The sequence below is a fragment of the Vulpes lagopus genome, chromosome 3, assembly GCF_018345385.1.
Source record: "Vulpes lagopus strain Blue_001 chromosome 3, ASM1834538v1, whole genome shotgun sequence".
Lineage (NCBI taxonomy): Eukaryota > Metazoa > Chordata > Mammalia > Carnivora > Canidae > Vulpes > Vulpes lagopus.
In genome coordinates, this window is record NC_054826.1 from 76,199,723 (window position 1) to 76,219,635 (window position 19,913).

The following is a 19,913-nucleotide window of genomic DNA, read 5'->3' on the forward strand; positions in this document are numbered from 1 at the left end:
GCTAAGGGGAAAGTTCAGCAGTGCCTGCTGCAAGGAAGATAATCACCATATCAGGGAAGCTTGGTAAACATCTTTGGCTCTTTATTAACTCTACAAGGACTATATCTTAGAAGTTATGACTGTGTCCCAGGACTAAAGGGATTACTCTTGGAATAAGGCCAAAACTGAACTGCCATTGAAACCCTAAAATCAAGTCCCTATAAGATCAGAGTCTTTATAGCATATTATTCACAATATCCAATACTTAACTTAAATTTAACATATAACTTAAAATTAGTAATATACATGAGAAGAAAAAAAATCCAACTTGCAGTCAAAGGAAATGTTAGGTAATAAAAACAGACCCATAGGTGACTCAGATGTTGGAATTAATAGAATTTAAAATAACTATGATAAATATGTTCAATATCTGAAGGAAAAGACAGATATAATGAGTAAGGCAAAAAAGAAAAAATGAATTTCAGGAAAAATATTCTAAAAATATAGAAATCTTAGAACTAAAAAACATAATATCTAATTTTTTTAAAAAAATTCACCGGATGGGATAAAGAACAGATTGAATACAAAAAGAGAAAGAATTGGTGAACTTGAGCACAAGTTATAAAAATCATCCAAAATGAAGGACAGAAAACAAAAAGGATTAAAAATCAAGTTCACACCATGTCAACAACATCTGGAACATTAGCAAGCTGACTAAATACAACGCAGTCCAAGAAGCAGAGAGAAAGGGAATGGAGTAAAAAAGATGTATGTATTTCAAAATTCAGTCGCAAACTACAACCCGTGGACTCAGGAAATAGCATATCCCATGGAGGATAAATGCAAAGAAAACCACATAGAGGCACATGATAGTGAAGCTGCTAAATGTCAAAGATAGAGAAAAAAATGTATAGGCAAACAGAGAAGAAGATGCATTATAAATGGAAAAACAATGATGAGACTGTGATTTAACTTCTTATCCAGAAACACTGAAGGCCAGGGGCACCTGGGTGGCTCAATCGGTTAAGCATCTGCCTGCTGTTCAGGTCATGATCCCCAGGTCCTGGGATTGAGCCCCATTTTGGGCTCCCTGCTCAGTAGGGAGTGTGCTTCTCCCTCTACCCCTCTCCTTGCTCTTGGTCTCTTGCTCTCTCTCTCTCTCTCTCAAATAAATAAAATCTTTAAAAAAAAAAAAAAAGATGAGGAAGAAGAAACAAACAAACACTGGAGGCCAGAAGGCAATGGAACATTTTTCAGGTGCTAAATGAAAAATATCTGTTAATCTAGAATTTATATCCAATGAACATAAATTCATAATAAGAGCAAAATTCAGTTTCAGATAAGCAAAAATTGAGATAACATGTTATCCTCAAACTCACACTAAAAGAAATATTAAAGGAAGTTCTTAATTCTGAAGGGAAGTGATACCATATGCAAATGGGGATCTAGGGATGCCTGGGTGGCTCAGTGGTTGAGCTTCTGCCTTTGGCTCAAGGTATGATCCCATCTCGGGATCAAGTCCCACATCAGGCTCCCTGCAAGGAGCCTGTTTCTCCCTCTGTCTATGCCTCTGCTTCTCTCTGTGTCTCTCATGAATAAATAAAATCTTTTTTAAAAATTTTATAAAAAATAGAAATGTGGATCTAAAACAGGAGAGAAAAGTTACAGACCATACATAAGCAGATCAATATACAGAACATTTTTTTCTTTTTAGTAATTCTTTAAAATTTGATTAAAGAAAACTATCAATCTATTCTGAGGTTTGTAATATCTGATTTTTAGGGGCACCTGGGTGGCTCAGTGGTTGAACATCTGCCTTCAGCTCTGATCATGATCCCGGGGTCCTGGATCAAGTTCTGCATCGGGCTCCCCACAAGGGAGCCTCTGGCTCCCTCTGATTTTGTCTTTGCTTCTCTGTGTCTTTCGTGAATAAATAAAACATTTTTTAAAAAATCCAACATTTATAGCACAAAAGGGAAAGCTAATAGCATAAATGGAATTGTAATATTGCAGAATTTCATTTTATATGTGAAGTTATATAATATTAATACTATATATCATATATAATATCAGTATATGATACATGATTAATAACACAATGCTATTTAGACTTAAATTAAGGATACATATTGTAATGCCTAGGGCAACCACTAAGAGAAGAAAAAAAGAGAAAAGATGTAGTTAAAAAGCCAAAGGAGGAGCTAGCCAATGATATATGTGATGATTCAGTGATTAGAATCCTAAATCATTCTCAACCCCAAGAAGACAAAACAAGAGGGACAAGAAAAACCCAAAGAACACAACAAATAGTATGAGGGTGTGTTCTAGGCTCAGAAGGCTGTGGCTTTCTAAGCAGAGAGAACAACAGAAGGATTTTGCCTTGTTTCGTTTAATTTTAAATATACAGGATGTATGACAGGGACAGGAAGGAAGGGAATTAGAAAGAGATATTTCTCTTTCCTATGCATAAATGGTAGAAATGAATTCTAGATCTTAAAAGGAGATTGTTTCATAGTATAAGGAATCCAATCCCACAGGTAGAGGAAAGCCTAAGTATAGATACTGATTCCAGCCGTTTGGTTGCATGTGACCTAGAGTAGGTAGATTCATCCTCTGGAGCAGCTTTCTCATCTATAAATGGAACTTCCAATGCCTTTCTCATGAGTTTTAAGGATTCAGTAAGATCACAAATATAATGTGCCTATAACAACAGGGGGGTTTCGAAAAATGTACTCCCTCCTAGGCCAAATCTACAACTGCCAGCCACATGCAAAATGAGGATACAGTCAGAATTTCTGGTAAAAAAAATACAGACATGAGAATAGCTTTACTGTTGGACTGTAATTGCTGCCCTTTTACTTTTACTGTATTATAACTTTCCCCTCCCTGAGTAGTACCTGCTTTTTGTTTCATTGTTTTCAGTTTTCAATTAAGTATCACATCCTGTTTTATATCCATGATATAGGAAAAGAGCTGCTTGATTTCCTTCTCTAGAGTGAGATTTTACTTATTTATTTTTGCTTAGAGGGAAGGAAAGAAAGCCTACAGAATATAAGTCAAAATAAATGTCTGTTTTTGAAAGTATTTCCCAAGCCATGAATTTGTATCATTTCAGTATTGGCTTTGAGCAAATTTCAGCTTGTTAATAATGTAATCTGGGTGCAGTATTCTTAGGTGTGATACCTTAATGTCCTGTTCCAAGCTTTTCAGCAAAACAGGAGCTGAAAGAAAGCCTTTTTGACCTTCGAATTGCAAGGTTTTGCTCTTAGGCTAACGCAACAGAGCATTTTGTCCAGCCAGTAAAGTACAGTTTCCCACCTCAGTAATAAGATTACTGTCACTGCGATGAAATATGAGATCTGGGCCAGCCAGTTGGCTTTGCTTCAGAATTCTCCCCAAGGGAATACTTGTTCATTATGTTAGCACTTTAAAAATCAGGGGAATTGGGGGAAAAAAACAACAACTACTAACCCCATGCAATTTCACTTCCCCCCCATAATGTTACTATGGCAACTCAGCATCCCTCTCTCCTTCTCTCCTGTCCAAATGCACATGCCACCATTCAAGAGACGGCCTCCCCGGCACCCTGGGAATTGCCTTTGTCAAGCATTTGCCAACTGGAGGTCGACACTGGTATGCAGTTGAAGAACTGCTTTTTGGTCCTGGACCCATCCTAAGTGATCCTGTATATTAACTGTAAATTTCTAGGGGTTGGGAGCAGGTTAGAATCCTCATTTTTGTATTGGAAAAAAGCACTGCTATAGTTTTAGGGAGAGGAGCACACCAGTTTACTGCTCTGTGCTAAAGTACGGTAGCCATGAGAGCTCTTTGTTAAGCTTATCGTATTCCAAATAAGAGAAAATAGCTTATTTAGAACAATTCCTCTGATATTTTCTTGTTCTGAGAGCTGAAAAGACTAGCCACAGTCTTTAGTCACATTTCTTAAGTCACTTATCTATTGAGAATTTTATTTTTCTGGAAAGAAAGACAAACTATAGCACATCTGAAGTACAAAAGGAGTCTAGTCTTAAACAAAAAGGATGACAAGGAAAGGAATTTTTGACCAACTAACCAGAAAATCTTTTTTTGTTTTTGAAAGACCAGCACTGCAACCAATTCATTTGCTCACTCATTCCTTCATTTAACTCATTTTTATTAAGCAACTTTCATGGACCTAGGACCGAGTCACCTCCTCTCTGAGATTCAGGTACCCCTTAAACTAGTAGCCTTGTCCTCAGAATCAGACTAGTTGGAAGGATGATGACTACTCACAACTAACTGAGATAGTTGGTAAAAAGTTAGAGGTTCCCCCTAGAGAAATATAGAAAACAAGGCAGACATCCTGCGAGTAGAATGGATATGTCCAGTTTTGGAAAAGCCTTCTAAGAACACAGTTACTTTAAAACAGTACAAATCTGGGTCTTGGAGAAAGTGGAAAGGGAGCCCTTTGCGGGTACCTGGTGCGGACAGTGCAGAGAAGCAAGAGAACAGAGAACTGCCGAGAGTTTGTGGGCTGGGGCGGGCACCCGGGAAGGCTGCCCATGCTCACCTGGGGAACTGAGGCTGGCAAAGGAATGAGCCACAGTTGTTGAAAGTCTCCTTGAGCACAGGGCTTCATATGCTTCAGGAATGTGATTAATAAGCCTCACCCATTTCAAAGCAAAAGAAATCAGTTCAGAATGTAAATATTTGATTTTGTGCCCAAAATATAGATATTAATTAAGTCAAGTCAGTGCCAGCTGATTTTCTTCTTTTCTTTTTTTTTTTTTTTAAACTGAACTAAGTGTGAATCAGTACATGGCAGAGACCTTTCAGTCTTGCTGTGGGTCAGCTGGTGAGCTGTCTTCTTTGTCACTGTAAAAGCCGAGAAGCTAATTAAAGACCTTACATTAACTCTAGGCACCAGTTTTCCACTGACCTGTGAATGTTCCTTCAGCCAGGCCGGCACTGCCTGTACGACCAGGCAGTCGTGACATCTTGTACAGCTTCCTGATGAGGCATCGCTCCTGCCGGGATGCTGGCTGTTTGAAGTCACGCACTTTCAAAAAGTTTCAGAGAAAATCTGCCAAAGATCCAAAGGAGTCAGCCACTTGCCATCAATGTTAAAAATACTGCAAGTAAAAGTACAGTTGAAAGAGCCAGGCTTCAGGTAGCTCTTTGCCATTCGCTAGGAACTGAAGATCCTACCCTGGGGAACCAGCTGGCTTTATCATTGAAGCCAGGTGATAAAAGGAACAATGGCTATAGTGAACAATGGTGCTTCTCAGCTCTTGAGCTGATGAAAAAATTACCTTCCCCAGCTGAGTCTCTAGAGTCTGGGAGTCTTTAATAAACAAACACCAGAGACCAGACAGAGGCAGCAGCTGCAGAATGTAGATAAAGGAAGGCTCAGGGTGGCTGAAAGTTTGAGCAGAGGGGCTTTGTCATTCTAACTCCTCCCAAGATATGCCCGGACTGTCCCCATTGCCTGGCCAAGTTCTGCAATCAGCCTGTGCAGCCTTGGACGAGGCGTTTAACCTGTTTGAAGCCTTAGAGTCTTCATTTATCACATGAAGATTATGCCTTTTGTGTCAGGGTAGTTGTGAGGATAAAATGATATAATAGCTTAGATTGGCTTCAAAATAATATAAGAAAGGAGAAAAGGTCAGGGATATGGATGAATCAAGCTTGATCAGGAGGTGACAGTTGATGCTGAACACCAGACATCAAGAGACTCATTACACTATTCAGTCTGCTTTAGTCTGAAATAGGTTTGAAATTTTCCATAATTAAAACTTTTTTTAAAAAAATGAAATCAGCAGAAATGTACGTCTGTAAGGAACAGTGTGTTTCAAAGGACTGAGGAGTCAAGACAGATTCTGCTCTTAGCTAGTCAAACACTTTTCATTCAGTATGTAGCAGTTGCTTTGGGGAAGATAATTTTCAAGAATAAATGAATTAGGATAAAATAATTATTTTTTTCTGTGTGACCATAGTTTGAACATGTCTGCACATACTCTGTTACCTCTTGTGTCTGAGAGTCTACTTAAGAGAAAATGAAACAAATTTGACCTTTCATTTCGTAAAATAAAATCACCATATGACAGGGTCTGTGTGGGATGTTTGTGTGTGTGTGTGTGTGTGTGTGTGTGGTGGAGGGTAGATGTAATTATTATTTCTCCTTCAGATATTTTCAGGTTTTACATTATTGGGAAGACATTTGGATGTCATGGTGTTTTTTTTAATTTGTTCTCAGATTTTATTTTATCCTATTTTATTAGCAAAATGCTGTTGCAATTTGAAAGTCAAGGAATAGAATTGTACCTCACCGATTAAACATTAGGATAAGTACGGTTATTTTCAAGATCCATTCACACAATCTAGAACGTGATTTGAATACAGTGAATTACATTCTGATGTATCTTAAAATGTGACTATCTTTAGGGTAGCAGTTGTCAACCACAGGAATCTTCAAGTTGGGGAACACATTAGCTGGGGTATGTAAAAGCTTCTCCATAGAGTTTGGGGCCACTTAGTTCTACATGAATATCTTTACATTCCTTAATTCCCTGCTAATTCTCCTTTCCCATCTAACCTGTAGTACAATAGTCCTTCCTCACTAGCACTAAAGAAACGCCTAACTCTCCCACATCTGGCCCCCAGTGGAGAAAGGAGGACAGTTCAGAATACCAGTGTCATATTAACAGTGGTGTGACTCTAATGATTGAATAACGAATTCTTCTGCTCATTGGATGGTTAGAAACCCCACTGCTGCTAACAGAAATGAAGGACCTAATGGAGTTGTCTTATGATGTATCATTGAAAAAAATCTTTGGTGAAAGGTTATTAGGTGATTTCGGCATGTAATTCAGTTCAAAGAATTAGTGACACTGCTTTAACAAAAGTCCATCTACTTATTTATGCAGACAAGATGTCTCAGCAGTATCATTTATAAAAGCAAATATTAGGATAGCGTTTATACCAAAAGTAATGAAATACCCAGGAATAAACTTAATCAAGAAGGTGAAAGATCTATACTCCAAAAACTATAAAACGTTGATGAAAGAAATCGAAGACAACACAAACTAATGGAAAGATATTCCATGCTCACGGATTGGAAGAACAAATAAAGCAATCTACATATTTAATGCAATCCCTAATAAAATACCAACAGTATTTTTCACAGAACTAGAACAAACAATCCTAACAAGATGAAACCACAAAAGTCCTCAAATAGCCAAACCAATCTTGAAAAGAAAAAAAAAAAAACTGACGGTATCATAATCCCAGATTTCAAGATATCCTACAAAGCTGTAGTAATCAAAACAGTATGGTACTGGCACCAAAATGGACACATATATCAACAGAACAGAATGGAGAGCCCAGAAATAAACCCATGATTATATATATATATAGCCAATTAATCTTTGACAAAGGAGACAAGAATATACAATGGGAAAAAAGTCCCTTCAACAAATGGTGTGGGGACAGTGACATGCAACAGAATGAAATCAGACCACTTTCCTACACCATATATGAAAATAAACTAAAAAATTAAGGACATAAATGTGAAACCTGAGCCATAAAAATCATGGGAGAGAGCAACACAGGCAGCAATTTCTCTGACATTGGCCTTAGCAACATTTTTCTAGATATATCACCTGAGGCAAGGGAAATAAAAGCAAAAATAAACTATTAGGACTACATCAAAATAACAAGTTTCTGCATAGAAAAGTAAACAACAGAACTAAAAGTCAGCCTACTGAATGGGAAATGTTTGCAAATGACTTATCTGGTAAAGGGTTAGTATCTAAAATATATAAAGAACTTATCTCAACACCAAAAAACAAATGGTCTGGGTAAAAATGGGCAGAAGACATGAACAGACATTTCTCCAAAGACATCCAGATGGCCAACAAACACAAGAAAAGATGCTCAACATAACTCATCATCAGGGAAATGCAAATCAAAACTACAATGACATATCCCCTCACACCTGTCAAATGGCTAGAATTAAAAACACATGAAACAGCAAGTGGTGAGGATGTGGGGGGAGAGAAACCCTTGTGCACTGTTGGTGGGAATGCAAACTGGTGCAGACACTGTGGAAGACAGTATGGAGGTTCCTCAAAAAATTAAAAAATAGAATCACCATATGATCCACTCATTCCACTACTGAATATTTACCCCCAAATTATGAAAACACTAATTGGAAAAGACATATGCACCCCTATGCTTATTGTAGCATTATTTACAGTAGCCAAATTATGGAAACCGCCCAAGTGTCTATTGATAGATAAATGGATAAAGATGTGGTATAGGGGCTCCTGACTGACTCAGTCGTTTAAGTATCTGACATCTGCTTAAGTCATGATCTCAGGGTCCTGGGATTGAGCCCCGCATTGGGTTCCCTGTTCAGTGGGGAGTCTACTTGTCCCTCCCTTTCTACCCCTCCTTCTGCTCATGCTCTGCCTCTTTCTCAAATGAATAATAAAATATTTTTTTAAAAAATATATAGTATATATATATACAACAAAATATTATTCAGTGATAAAAAAATGCTATTTGCAACAACATGGATGGATCTAGAGGGTAAAATGCTAAGTGAAATAAGTCATTAATTCCCCTGATTTTTGGAATTTAAGAAATGAAACAAAGGAACAAAAGAAAAAAGAGATAAACAAAAAGACGGACTCTGAACTATAGAGAACGAACTGATAGTTACCAGAGGGGAGGTTGGCAAGGGGGCAGGGGGAAAGGGTGAAATAGATAGTGGAGATTAATAATACAATTATCAGCATGAGCACAGAATAATGCATGGAATTGTCAAATCACTATATTGTACACCGGAAACACTAAATGTTAATTATACTGTTATTTGTAAAATATAGAAAAAATTATTTTATTTTTTTAAAGATTTTTATTTATTCATGAGAGACACAGAGAGAGAGAGGCAGAGACAGAGGTAGAGGGTGAAGCAGGTTCCCTAACGGAGCCTGATGTGGGACTCGATTCCAGAACCCCAGGATCACAACCCGAGCCAACGGCAGACACTCAACCACTGGTGTCCCAGAAAAAAAATTTTAAAACTGCATTTGACTTTTTAAAAATGGGATAATGTTGATGCTGACCCTGTATCATTCAGCAATAATTAATATTCATTAATAGATACATGAAGTACTTATGACACATACATCTCATTAAGAGAGGAACTTTTTAATAAGTTGGTGCTTTTAATAATCATAAAGTTTGTAATATGTTTTCACTATTTTGACCAATTGTATCTGAATAATTATAGTAACTCTGTTTTAGAGATTTATTTTTGATGCTTTAAAGACTTATGTTCTCAGGAAATCTTTAAACTTTTTAAAATTTAACATATATTTTCATAGCAAAGAGATATGATATGGTAATTAATTAAAAATATTCAAGTATAGGTGCACCTGGGTAGCTCAGTCATTTAAGCATCTAACTCTTGGTTTCTTCTCAGGATCATGATCCCAGGGTCATGATATCTAGACCCATGTTGCGAGTCTGCTTGAGATTCTTTACTTCCCCTTATAGGGGAAGTGAAATGGAAACAGAAATGCAAGAAGGAAAGGACCAATGTTAAGTTCCTATTACAAATTCCTATTTTAAAAGGAATTATTTTCTATTTTTTTAAATGGAAAATATCAAATTACTTACGGCATTTCGATTCCATCGGATATGGAAAGAGTAGTGAAACAATTCTATTTTTAACAGTGAATATTCTAATATGTGGGAAACTAACCATTTATAACTACTTAAACTTACAAAAAAATTTAGTTCTCTAGTTAAAAATAGGAAATTATTTTGATATATTTGACTAAGTGTTTGAAAGTCACAGGTCCACAGCCTGTTGGATGCTACACCAAATCCTGAAGAAATACACTGCATTTACAGAATTTCCCATCGGATCTAACAGAAGATGTTGCCTTTGTTCAACAGGACGGTCTAACGCCCCTGCACTGTGGAGCGAGGAGTGGCCATGAGCAGGTGGTGGAAATGCTGCTCGATCGAGCTGCCCCCATTCTTTCAAAAACCAAGGTAATTTCTTCCCAAATTTTTGGACATTATTTAGCTTTACATCCCTTTACTGCTTATTTAACTTATTTAACTGCCTTTTGAATCCTAGAAAAATGATATCATTCCAACTTAGCAATTAAGAGTAAGCTAGTTTGAATCTTTGGAGAACTTCACAATTTGTTTGGGTTTATGAAGCCTTTTGATAGAATCCACTCCACCACAAAGTCATTTTTGTATGCGTTGCCTTTTTTTTTTTTTTAATTTTTTTTAAAATTTTTATTTATTTATGATAGTCACAGAGAGATAGAGAGAGAGGCAGAGACACAGGCAGAGGGAGAAGCAGGCTCCATGCACCGGGAGCCCGACGTGGGATTCGATCCCAGGTCTCCAGGATCGCGCCCTGGGCCAAAGGCAGGCGCCAAACTGCTGCGCCACCCAGGGATCCCGCGTTGCCTTTGTTTTTACTTTGTTTCAGGAACACTGACTGCTTGATATCATTCTATGATATTTCCGAAGCTCAGCAATGACTGCTTGTTGGAGAAAGAAAATACCAGATCTATAGTCTCTAATGCATGGGTGCTGGCTCTCTTTCTCCATCCCCTTGGTTCTTTTCTTGAGGCTTACAGATTATTAAAGAGGATATCGTTGAACTGATAAAGGCTGGAAACATTGCAAAGATTGCATCTTGCTTGGGCCTTGGGGAAATTGAGTTATGCAAAAGGAATGCATAATGATTGCCCCAAAACTAATGTTTTACAAAATGTCTTCTAGATTTTTATGGCAAAGCTTTTTGACACTATTTAAAAAGAGAGGATATTTGTAAATAAATTTTGGTACATAAACTACCTGAATCCCTACTGCTTACATTAATCTAATCAGTGATTTTTGGAAGCTGCACTAAGCTTTATAAAAAGCCTTATTTCTAAACATCATCAAAACAACAAAAAATAATTACTCCTGTTTGCTCTCTGGTCAATGTTTCCTCAACAACCCCAGTGAAGATGGACCAGGGTGGAGGTGGTCTGAATAATCCCCTCGTAATGCAGGATTTATATTAGTGAGGCAGGGAGGAATCACCCACAGCGTTAAACAGCCACAAGGTTTCATGGTATGTGATGACACCTTGGCCTTTTGAGTACTTCTCATCTAAGCCATTCTGTTTCTGCTTTTTTCCTTTCAAGAAGTCTGTCTCTATCTTTTTTTTTTTTTCCACCTCTACTGCTTTCAAGCCACCTCACCACAGACTAAACCCTGCAATAGCTTCCTATTGGTCCCCTGTGTCCCACCTTGCTCTTTTCTGGTCCCACTCCCTATGCGGTCACAGTGGCCAAATAAACTGTCAACCAACTCATGTCACCTCCTGCCTAGAAACCTTTACTCTCTTAAAAGTTAATTTTCATTTTATCAGAACAGTAAGGCATAGCTAAAAATAAAATTGCTGTCTCAGTTTTTTCTCCCTTTTGCTCATCTCTGTCTTTTCTTTCTTTCGAAGAGATTTCCTTGATGTCTTTTCTTCTGTGTTTGTAACATGCAAGAACATTTTCTTGCTCTCTGATAGTTTCTTTTCCTTAAGCATCCAGTTCTTGTCTAATGGATGCAATATAGTTTATTACCTTTCTGAGAACACTCAAGATAACTTTTCTTTACTTTTTTTCTGTCTCTCTTTTGTCTCTAATTCCTCACATTTTTTGTTTTTCTCTTTGTTGGCTTTGGCTCTCTCTTTATGTTGGGTGTTTCCCACAAATGTCTGTACCTGACCATCAGTGTCAGACACTAGCAATTGAATAGAAACTCTATGTGAGTGTAGGCAGGGCTCCACTCCAGTATATCAGGTGGTGGTGGCCCCCCAGGTCCCAATCAGCTGCCCTGTTTTCTAGGAAGTTCAATTTTTTTGAGAGATGAATCTTCCAATCTTTTGCGGTGTACAGCTGTGTCAATACATGCAGAGTAAGAAAAAGAAGGGGCTGTCATTCTCCCGGTCCTCTGCACACTTCAATCATGATAGTGAGAATGAATATTTACATGCTATCTACTACATAGCAGGCTCTAACACTTTACATATTTCAATCCATTTAATCCTCACAATGAGGTCCTAATGTTACTTTTATTCCCTTTTTATGGATGAGACAACTGAGATCCAAAGAGATAAAATGACTTTCTCAAGATATCTTATCTCATGGTAGAACAAGGATTTGAACCCAGGCAGTCTAACTCTTGATGACCATACCATCCTCCCTTTTTTCTGTGAGTACCTGGTCTTAGTCCAGAGCCTCACCACTGTCCAATGCTCTGTCCAGGCTCCTGCATCCAGAATCTCTCTGCTTCAGTTTCGTCAGACACTAAACTCTTGATTTCCTGTAAGAGACATAGGGAGATCGTCTGGCTTTACCGGGTCCAAAAGACCTGGAAACCTGACGGCTCCATACACAGGTAAACCAATCCTTCTTTTGACTCTAAGCCTCATCTTTATCTTCCAAGGTGTCCTGTGTTCCTGCCTTTTGGACATTTGAGAGACAAATCACTTGTCTTTATTTCACTAGTGGTATGTTGGAGCCAGATCATTGAGCCTATTATGTACATCTTTTTCCAATTTTATATTCAGTGACATGTTGATGGCTTGAAATCAGTCATCACAGGGTTCTTTACACCATGGGGATTGGCAAATGCTACATATCGGGGTTTTTCATTTTCAAAGAGCTGTTGTTGCTAAACGTTTACCAGTACACCACTGATGATGCCCATCCACAGACACTTAGCGCTCCGCCTTCTCTCTTCTGCTGGATGTGTTAACACTCTAAACCTTCTTTTCACATTCTAAAATTTATAGACATCACATATCTGTTTTTGTTTCCTTTCCTGTGTGATTTGGGAGTGGATGTGGGTGGGCATGCCCTTGCAAAACTTATCTTTTAAATTACTTTAGAGTTTAGAAAAGGATGGGTATGCATAGGTCATACCCACCATATTTCTCCAGAAGTGTCCTCCTGCACTAATAAATCCCTTACCAGCATCTGACGACCTCTCTACCTTATCTCCTGTTCTGCTCCCTACTGTCTTCCAGCCAGCTGGCCTGCTTCTGCTTCCTAGAATACACCAGGTTTGTCCTCATCTGATTGAGTTCCTCAGCTTGGCCCAGATCTCTGCAGTCTCCACCCATTTCTCAACTCAAACGTTTTCTTCTCACAGAGGCCTTCTTGTTAGCTTATCCTCTTGTCTGTTATCTCTCTCTTTTGTAAAATGAAAGCAAGAGCTTTACCTCCGTCGGTGCAGTACCCCAAGCATCTAAATTAATGTCTGGCACATAGTAGACCTCCAGAAAACATTTCCTGAATGAACATTAAGTGAATGAATGTGTTTCTGGCTTTAAGGCCATCTGTCTAATTCCTCAAGGCTTTCATCTTTTTAAGAAAACCCACCAAGTTGGATCTATATTTTCAGCTTTATGAGGGTGCAGTATGTAATAAGACCCTTGCCCCTAGGACAGATGCTCTTTTCCTTTCTTCTCCTTCTCCAACGACCTGTAAGTTACCTACTCATATATTGTTATTTGTGTGTCATTAGAGAATTTCCTTCTTTGGTCGGCACTGCCTTCCATTGCTATTCTCCATGAAGTATTTGTTCTCTGAGATGTTGTTTCTTTGTTTACTTCACTGTTGGCCCCTAGGACTGTATCAAAATATAAAGCAAAGGAATGCCTTGGCAGGAAGTAAAGGAGTGCATGAGTGCATATGCTTGTGGGTGGCAGTATCTCAAACAAGAAATGTTCCCGTCCTTTGTTTCACATTAGTGTCTACTTTGATTCAAAATGTTAAAGTGGAATTTAGGCAGAAATATTCTGATTGACCATATATGAAGTCTTTACATTTACATGAATATTTATTTCTCTATAAATCCAAGGCTCTCTGCCAGGCAATCTGGGGAAATTATAATCCATGAACCTCTTGCTTTCAAGGAATACAAATAGTTGAAATATATCACAGTGAGTGAATGGTACTATTAAGAGGCTAGAGGAAGGCTTGCACTTCTTCTTCCTATCCTGATCTCCCATCTTATATCATTTATAGATAAATTAGGGGAAATAACTTGACCCAGAGGATTCAGAAATACCTGTGTCATCAGTGCCTGTTTAATACATCATTATTTTCAAAGCTCACCGGTAACAAGTTTTTTGGAAACTGAATTTACACTCACTTCCCACCTACCCCCAGATATGTTAAACTATATTACAGTGATTAATAGAGCCTCTCTTGATAATTAGATTCTCTAGAAATTTCCCAGGCTCCTCTACTTTGCCTCCATATTTAAAGGAAGTGTGCTTGAAAAGACTAACGTCTTAATATCTTATTTTTGCCTTCCCTGGGAACAAGTACTGGATGTTAACTGTCCCTCTAACCTGTATTTAAGGCTTCATTTGCCTTTGAGCCTATTCATTTCTTCTTGCAACTCTTTAAAGAATTTTTGACTTATTTTCCCACACATGATTAACTGTGTGCCTGGACCCAGTTGATGTAAACTGAGGCAAGCAATTAGTGCCTTGCCTTTCCTCCTTATAGACACAGGGGGGCACCAGATCGATGGAAGGGGGAAATTTTCATTTCTACATAGGTATGAAATGAAATGTGTTGTTTCAGTCAGATCTTTATTAAGCAAATTAATATAGTATCAGTATTAAGTGTTAGTAACTTATAAAGACAAAATAAAAACTAGTGCAATGAATACCAAACTACCTCTGCTTTTTTTTTTAATCCTTTTCACTCTTTAATATCAAGAATTCTGGGGGTGCCCGGCTTGCTCAGTCGATGAAGCTTGCAACTCTTGACCTTGTGGTTGTAGGTTCAAGCCCCACACTGGGTATGGAGATTGCTTAAAAATCTTTAATTAAAAACAAGCAAACAAAAAAAAAGGAATTCCAGTTCACTGGGAATATGGTAAATAATGGACACTATTGCAATTTATACTTCTTTTTTTAAAGTAGATTCCATGTCCAGTGTGGAGCCCAATGTGGGGCTTGAACTCACAACCCCAAGATCAAGACCTGAACTGAGATCAAGAGTCGGATGCTCAACTGACTGAGCCACCCAGGTGCCTCAGTTCACACTGATTTTAAATCAGAAAAGAAATCAGTTTATCAGTTTGTCAAAAACTGATAAAAGAAGTGAGAGGACTGGTTTTAAAAGTAGCTGCAGTTCAAATCAATCATGAAAACCATTTAAAAAGAGGATGCCTGGCTGGTTCAGTAGGGAGCATGTGACTTTGATCTTGAGACTGTGAGTTCAAGCCCTGTGTATAGTATAGAGTTTGCTTAAAATTAAAAGTAGTATTACACTGTAGGTTAACTAATTGGAATTTAAGTAATAAAACTTTAAAAAAGAACCTTTTGAAAAGAGAAGGCATTTTTGTGTGAAAAACTAGGTTTTCATCTTTTCATATTTGTACTATATTTTGTATTTGGCACATTTGCATTTAAAAAGTAAAAGAATGAATTCTGAGTTTCTTATGTGTTCCAGAATGGATTATCTCCACTGCACATGGCCACACAAGGGGATCATTTAAACTGCGTCCAGCTTCTCCTCCAGCATAACGTGCCCGTGGATGATGTCACCAATGACTACCTGACCGCCTTGCACGTGGCTGCCCACTGTGGCCATTACAAAGTCGCCAAGGTTCTCCTGGACAAGAAAGCTAACCCCAATGCCAAAGCCCTGGTGAGTGGCTCAGCCAACAGGTCCAGCCCATGTTGTCTTGCTGACAACATGCTGCCTCCACATGTGAAGGGATTACTTTGAGGAGATAAAAATAAAAGGTCTAATTAAGTAGAATATACTTCTTATCAAATTTGTCAAATATCCTTTAAAGAAACAACCTATTTCTGACATGAACAAGACTGATGTGGCTAACTCGTTAATCTCTTTATGGTCACACTGGTGAATCTCTTACAGAAATAAGACCCAAAGACTGTGTAAGTATAAAAAAGACTCAGGTGGTCCCACTTATCTTACTGAGGGTAAAGTTATAATTATGTGACTTAAAATTTTCTTCTAAACTCTAAAAACATGAGGCAAAATAGTTAAAAAAAAAAAACATTCTCTTAAACATCAACAGTCTAGGAAATTGTGAGCTGAAATTTTGTATAATGTGTACCATGTAAGTTAATATATGGCCTTTCAACTCTTTTTCCTTCTGATAAAAATGAAAATTTGGGTCTGATTTTTGTCTTCACTCCTAAAATGATGTTATTTTAACCCTTAGAGCTGTACTGTAACTTGATTTTCTTAGCAAGATGGTGTTTTTGTCTTTGGAAAAATAAATTACCCCAATTTGGTAAGCTGTTTAAATTTAGTTCAGAATAGGTACTCATGTTTAGGAAAAAATCAGTCACTGAATGTTAGGGAAAACATGTGAGTTTACTAGGAATTTTGAGGTAAAAGCTGTCATCCGACCAACGATTTAGGAAGGGTCACTGTTCCTTTCCAACTGGTGCTGTCTCCCTGTCTAAATGGATCCCCAGCTCCTCTGCAGCTCTGTGGGCAGGAGACATGAGGACTGAGGAGCACTCTGACCCCAGCCTGTCATTGTCACTCTAAAAGCTTTTACCACAGCAGCATTTCAAGAGCTGTTGACCTGCCCAGTGTATCAGACATATCTTTGAATTCTGAGAAGGGAGGAAAAGAAATTAGCCATCATGACTCATTTTTCCATGCAAGAAAAAAAAAAAAAAACCTTAAGACAGGGTGTGGACATTCACTCTCATTTTCCTCTGCCTCTAAAGATTTCACAACATGTGAAGGTTATAGCCAGTCATCCTGAGATGGACTATAGCCAGGTGAATGGTCTCAGGATGGCTATGGAAGCACCTGTAGTGACATTGATGTGAGCTTTTATACTCTAGAGTCCTTTGTGGCCACTGAAAAATGCTCCGTGGTCTCAATTACAGGCAGTACCATTGGGAGGTCATTTGTTAAAAAGCAGATTCCTTTATTAGATTAAATACTAAAGCAAATGATCCAGATAACATTGGGTTGTTTCCTGCTTCCTTGGAGTTAGCAGTTATTTGAAACTTAAAACTGTAAAGGATGAAAACATTCTAGAAACTGGTCTCGTAGGTGCCCTAAAATGCAGCAGAGAATACTGAATGGCATCGGCAAAGTTTTGGCTTGAGGACAAATGTTTGGGCCCAGTTGTTTTTAGTTTGTATTTGAAATGAGATTGGAGGAGGGAGGGACAGATTATTTGGAAGAGTGAATTCCAAAATAAAATAATCTAAAAAAAAAAAAAAAATGCTAGCAGGAGGCTGTGACAAAAATTCACTTCCTGTTCATGATCACCAGAGTACTGTGGATTTCTAGGAGCAGTGAGACTACCTACGCTTCCAGAAAACAATTTGCATTCTGTTTAACCTCTCATTGTCCAAATCCTTAAAGAACATCATGTTGCAAACATTTTCCCTCACTCAGAGGAATTGGATTTCAGTGGCTTGCAGTCACGTACTTCTGTGTCTTTGTCCTCTCCAGAATGGCTTTACCCCTCTTCATATTGCCTGCAAGAAGAATCGAATTAAAGTAATGGAACTCCTTCTGAAACACGGTGCATCCATCCAAGCCGTAACCGAGGTGAGGGGAGTAGGAGTTTAAGGGTTCATATGAGGGTACAGTCCCAGAGCCATCCTTAATGAGCAGCTAGTTTTGCCATGTGTGTGGGTGCCACTGAACCCTCACCCAATGGGCTGCAAGTCCAGAGAACAGACAGGTGGTAGAGGGGGATGAGTGCAAACACATCATCCAAAACACCCACTCCATACGCAGGGGCAAATGGTGCCATAGCTGAAAGTGTCATTTACATGAAATCCTATAATGCAGTGCTTCTCAAGTGGGGGCAATTTTGCCCCCCAGGGGACATCTGACAATGTCTGGAGGTATTTTTAGTTGTGACAACTGGACAGTACTACTGGTACCTAGTGGCTAGAGGTCAGATGCTACTGAATATTTTACAGCATATAGGCCAGCCCTCTACAACAAAGAATTATCTGGCTCAAAATGTCAGATGTGCCAAGGTTGAGAAACTCTGTATAACACCACCTCCTGGGTGTTTGTAAACTGAATATTTCTCGTTCTAAAAATTCAGAATTAATGAAACACAGAGTTGCTAAAGTTGAAAAAGGAGTAGCTCTAGGCTTCTTTTGTACAAACTGGCATGGAACACAGAGAAATGTTCCTCCAGGATCAGTGCTGGGCCTGCAACACAGCAAACCAAGCTTGGCATCAGCCACTCCAGACTCTCTAACTCTACCCCACCCCAGCACTCTGTTCTCCATAAATTCCAGGCACAGCACTTCCCTAGACTGGACATCCTTTCATTCACCTCCCAATCTCTGTACTGTCCATACATCACCCCCTCTTGGCTCAGCTAATCCTACACATCCTTCAGGATGGGATATGGGGCTATCTTCTCCCAGAAATCCTTTACCACCTGGCCTGGTCTAGGAGCTCCTCCTCAGAGTACCTCTTTCTGTGCCAATTTCCATCAAACCACTTATCCAGCTGGTTTACTTATGACCGAGAGTCATAAGGCCTCACCTGCCCCCAGAAAGGACAGGCCCTGTTAGGGCAGGCCTGAGTCTTACTGGTCTGTAGAAGCCAGCAACACAGTGTAGGCCATTCAGTAAAGGCTGTTGAATGCATCAATAAAGCATTTGAAGTAAATATAAAATGTGAGATCTAGCCCAGTGACTATTGTTGTGCCCCAGTTTCTTATCTGCAAATGAAATATTTGCCTTGATTTGTAATGCGGTTTTAAAAGTATTAAATGGTTGAAAATATTCATACTGATTTGCTCTTTAGTCACTCTTACGGCTTTATTATGGGACCTATTATTTTAAAACCTTATTCTCGGTGCATGGCAACCGTTTTTAAAGGTCAGAATGGGCTCTGAAATAATCTTTTTTTTGACTGATGTTTGACTAAATATCCCAAGATGTCAGCCACTGAGAAGAGCCTACTGCCAGCCCTGTGCTCCCTCAGAGCTTTCAGAGGCCGGTGGATCAAGACGAGGGCTTGGCCCTGCACACGTTCTAATGACTCCCCCTGCTGATGGAAAAAAAAGTGCCAAATTACAATACAGTTCTTTTCTCCAATTTTCCTCAATTCCCACTATTTGAAAGCGGGTCAACCAGAATTCTTTCTTTTCTGCCTTTTACCTCACTTCTATTAGGCCGAACTCCTTTCACGTATTTTTTTTTTTTTTTTGGACATTTCTCAAATTTCTGTTGAGATTGGTATCTCCTTCTCACTCTCTTAAACACACACACACACCCATATTGGCTTTTTCTAGCCATATTAAGTATTTTTACCAAATTATGATGTTCATGCTGCAAGTGGAATGAAATTCTAAAAAATTATAAATGGCATCATTTCACATAAAAATCACAAGTATATGGGTGTGTGTGTATGTAGGATTTGAGAAAAACAGAACATTTAAAATCTAGTTTAGCATTTAAGATCTAGTATTATTTGCCATAATCATGTCACTTTAATTTATAATATTCATCAAGTTAAAAATTAAATGATTAAAGCTATTAATGCTGATTTGCTCATTTATTAGAAGGTTGGCCTTGTGTTAAGTACCATGCTCTTTCATGTATAATGTAATCAGTTGATTCTTAGTGCATGGGAATCATCTTTAAAGACCAAATTAGGATCTGAAATAAAGTCAACTTTTGTGCATGTGTATGTAATCACATGCACCCCCCCTCCCAAACACACACACACACAGTTATATGGATAAAGAAGCTTTGGTAGCAAAGGGGAAGAAAGCTTCAAGTCATTTTTCTCTAATTTTTTCTCATTGATCTTAATAAAATATATGAAATCTTTCTTCCTTAGTGGATATGACATAATCACTGAACTTGCTTT

At 38.4% G+C, this 19,913-nt stretch overlaps 1 protein-coding gene across 36 annotated transcripts in view; it reads left to right on the plus strand.

Annotated features, from left to right (window-relative positions):
• ANK3 (ankyrin 3) overlaps window positions 1-19,913 on the plus strand; it is a 657,384-nt gene that overhangs the window by 485,985 nt on the left and 151,486 nt on the right. For all 36 annotated transcript variants that reach the window (XM_041749118.1, XM_041749123.1, XM_041749115.1 and 33 more), the window contains 3 exons: window positions 9,928-10,026; window positions 15,513-15,710; window positions 17,517-17,615. In XM_041749118.1, coding sequence (XP_041605052.1) covers window positions 9,928-10,026; window positions 15,513-15,710; window positions 17,517-17,615 — 396 coding nt within the window. The remainder of the gene's footprint in view (window positions 1-9,927; window positions 10,027-15,512; window positions 15,711-17,516; window positions 17,616-19,913) is intronic.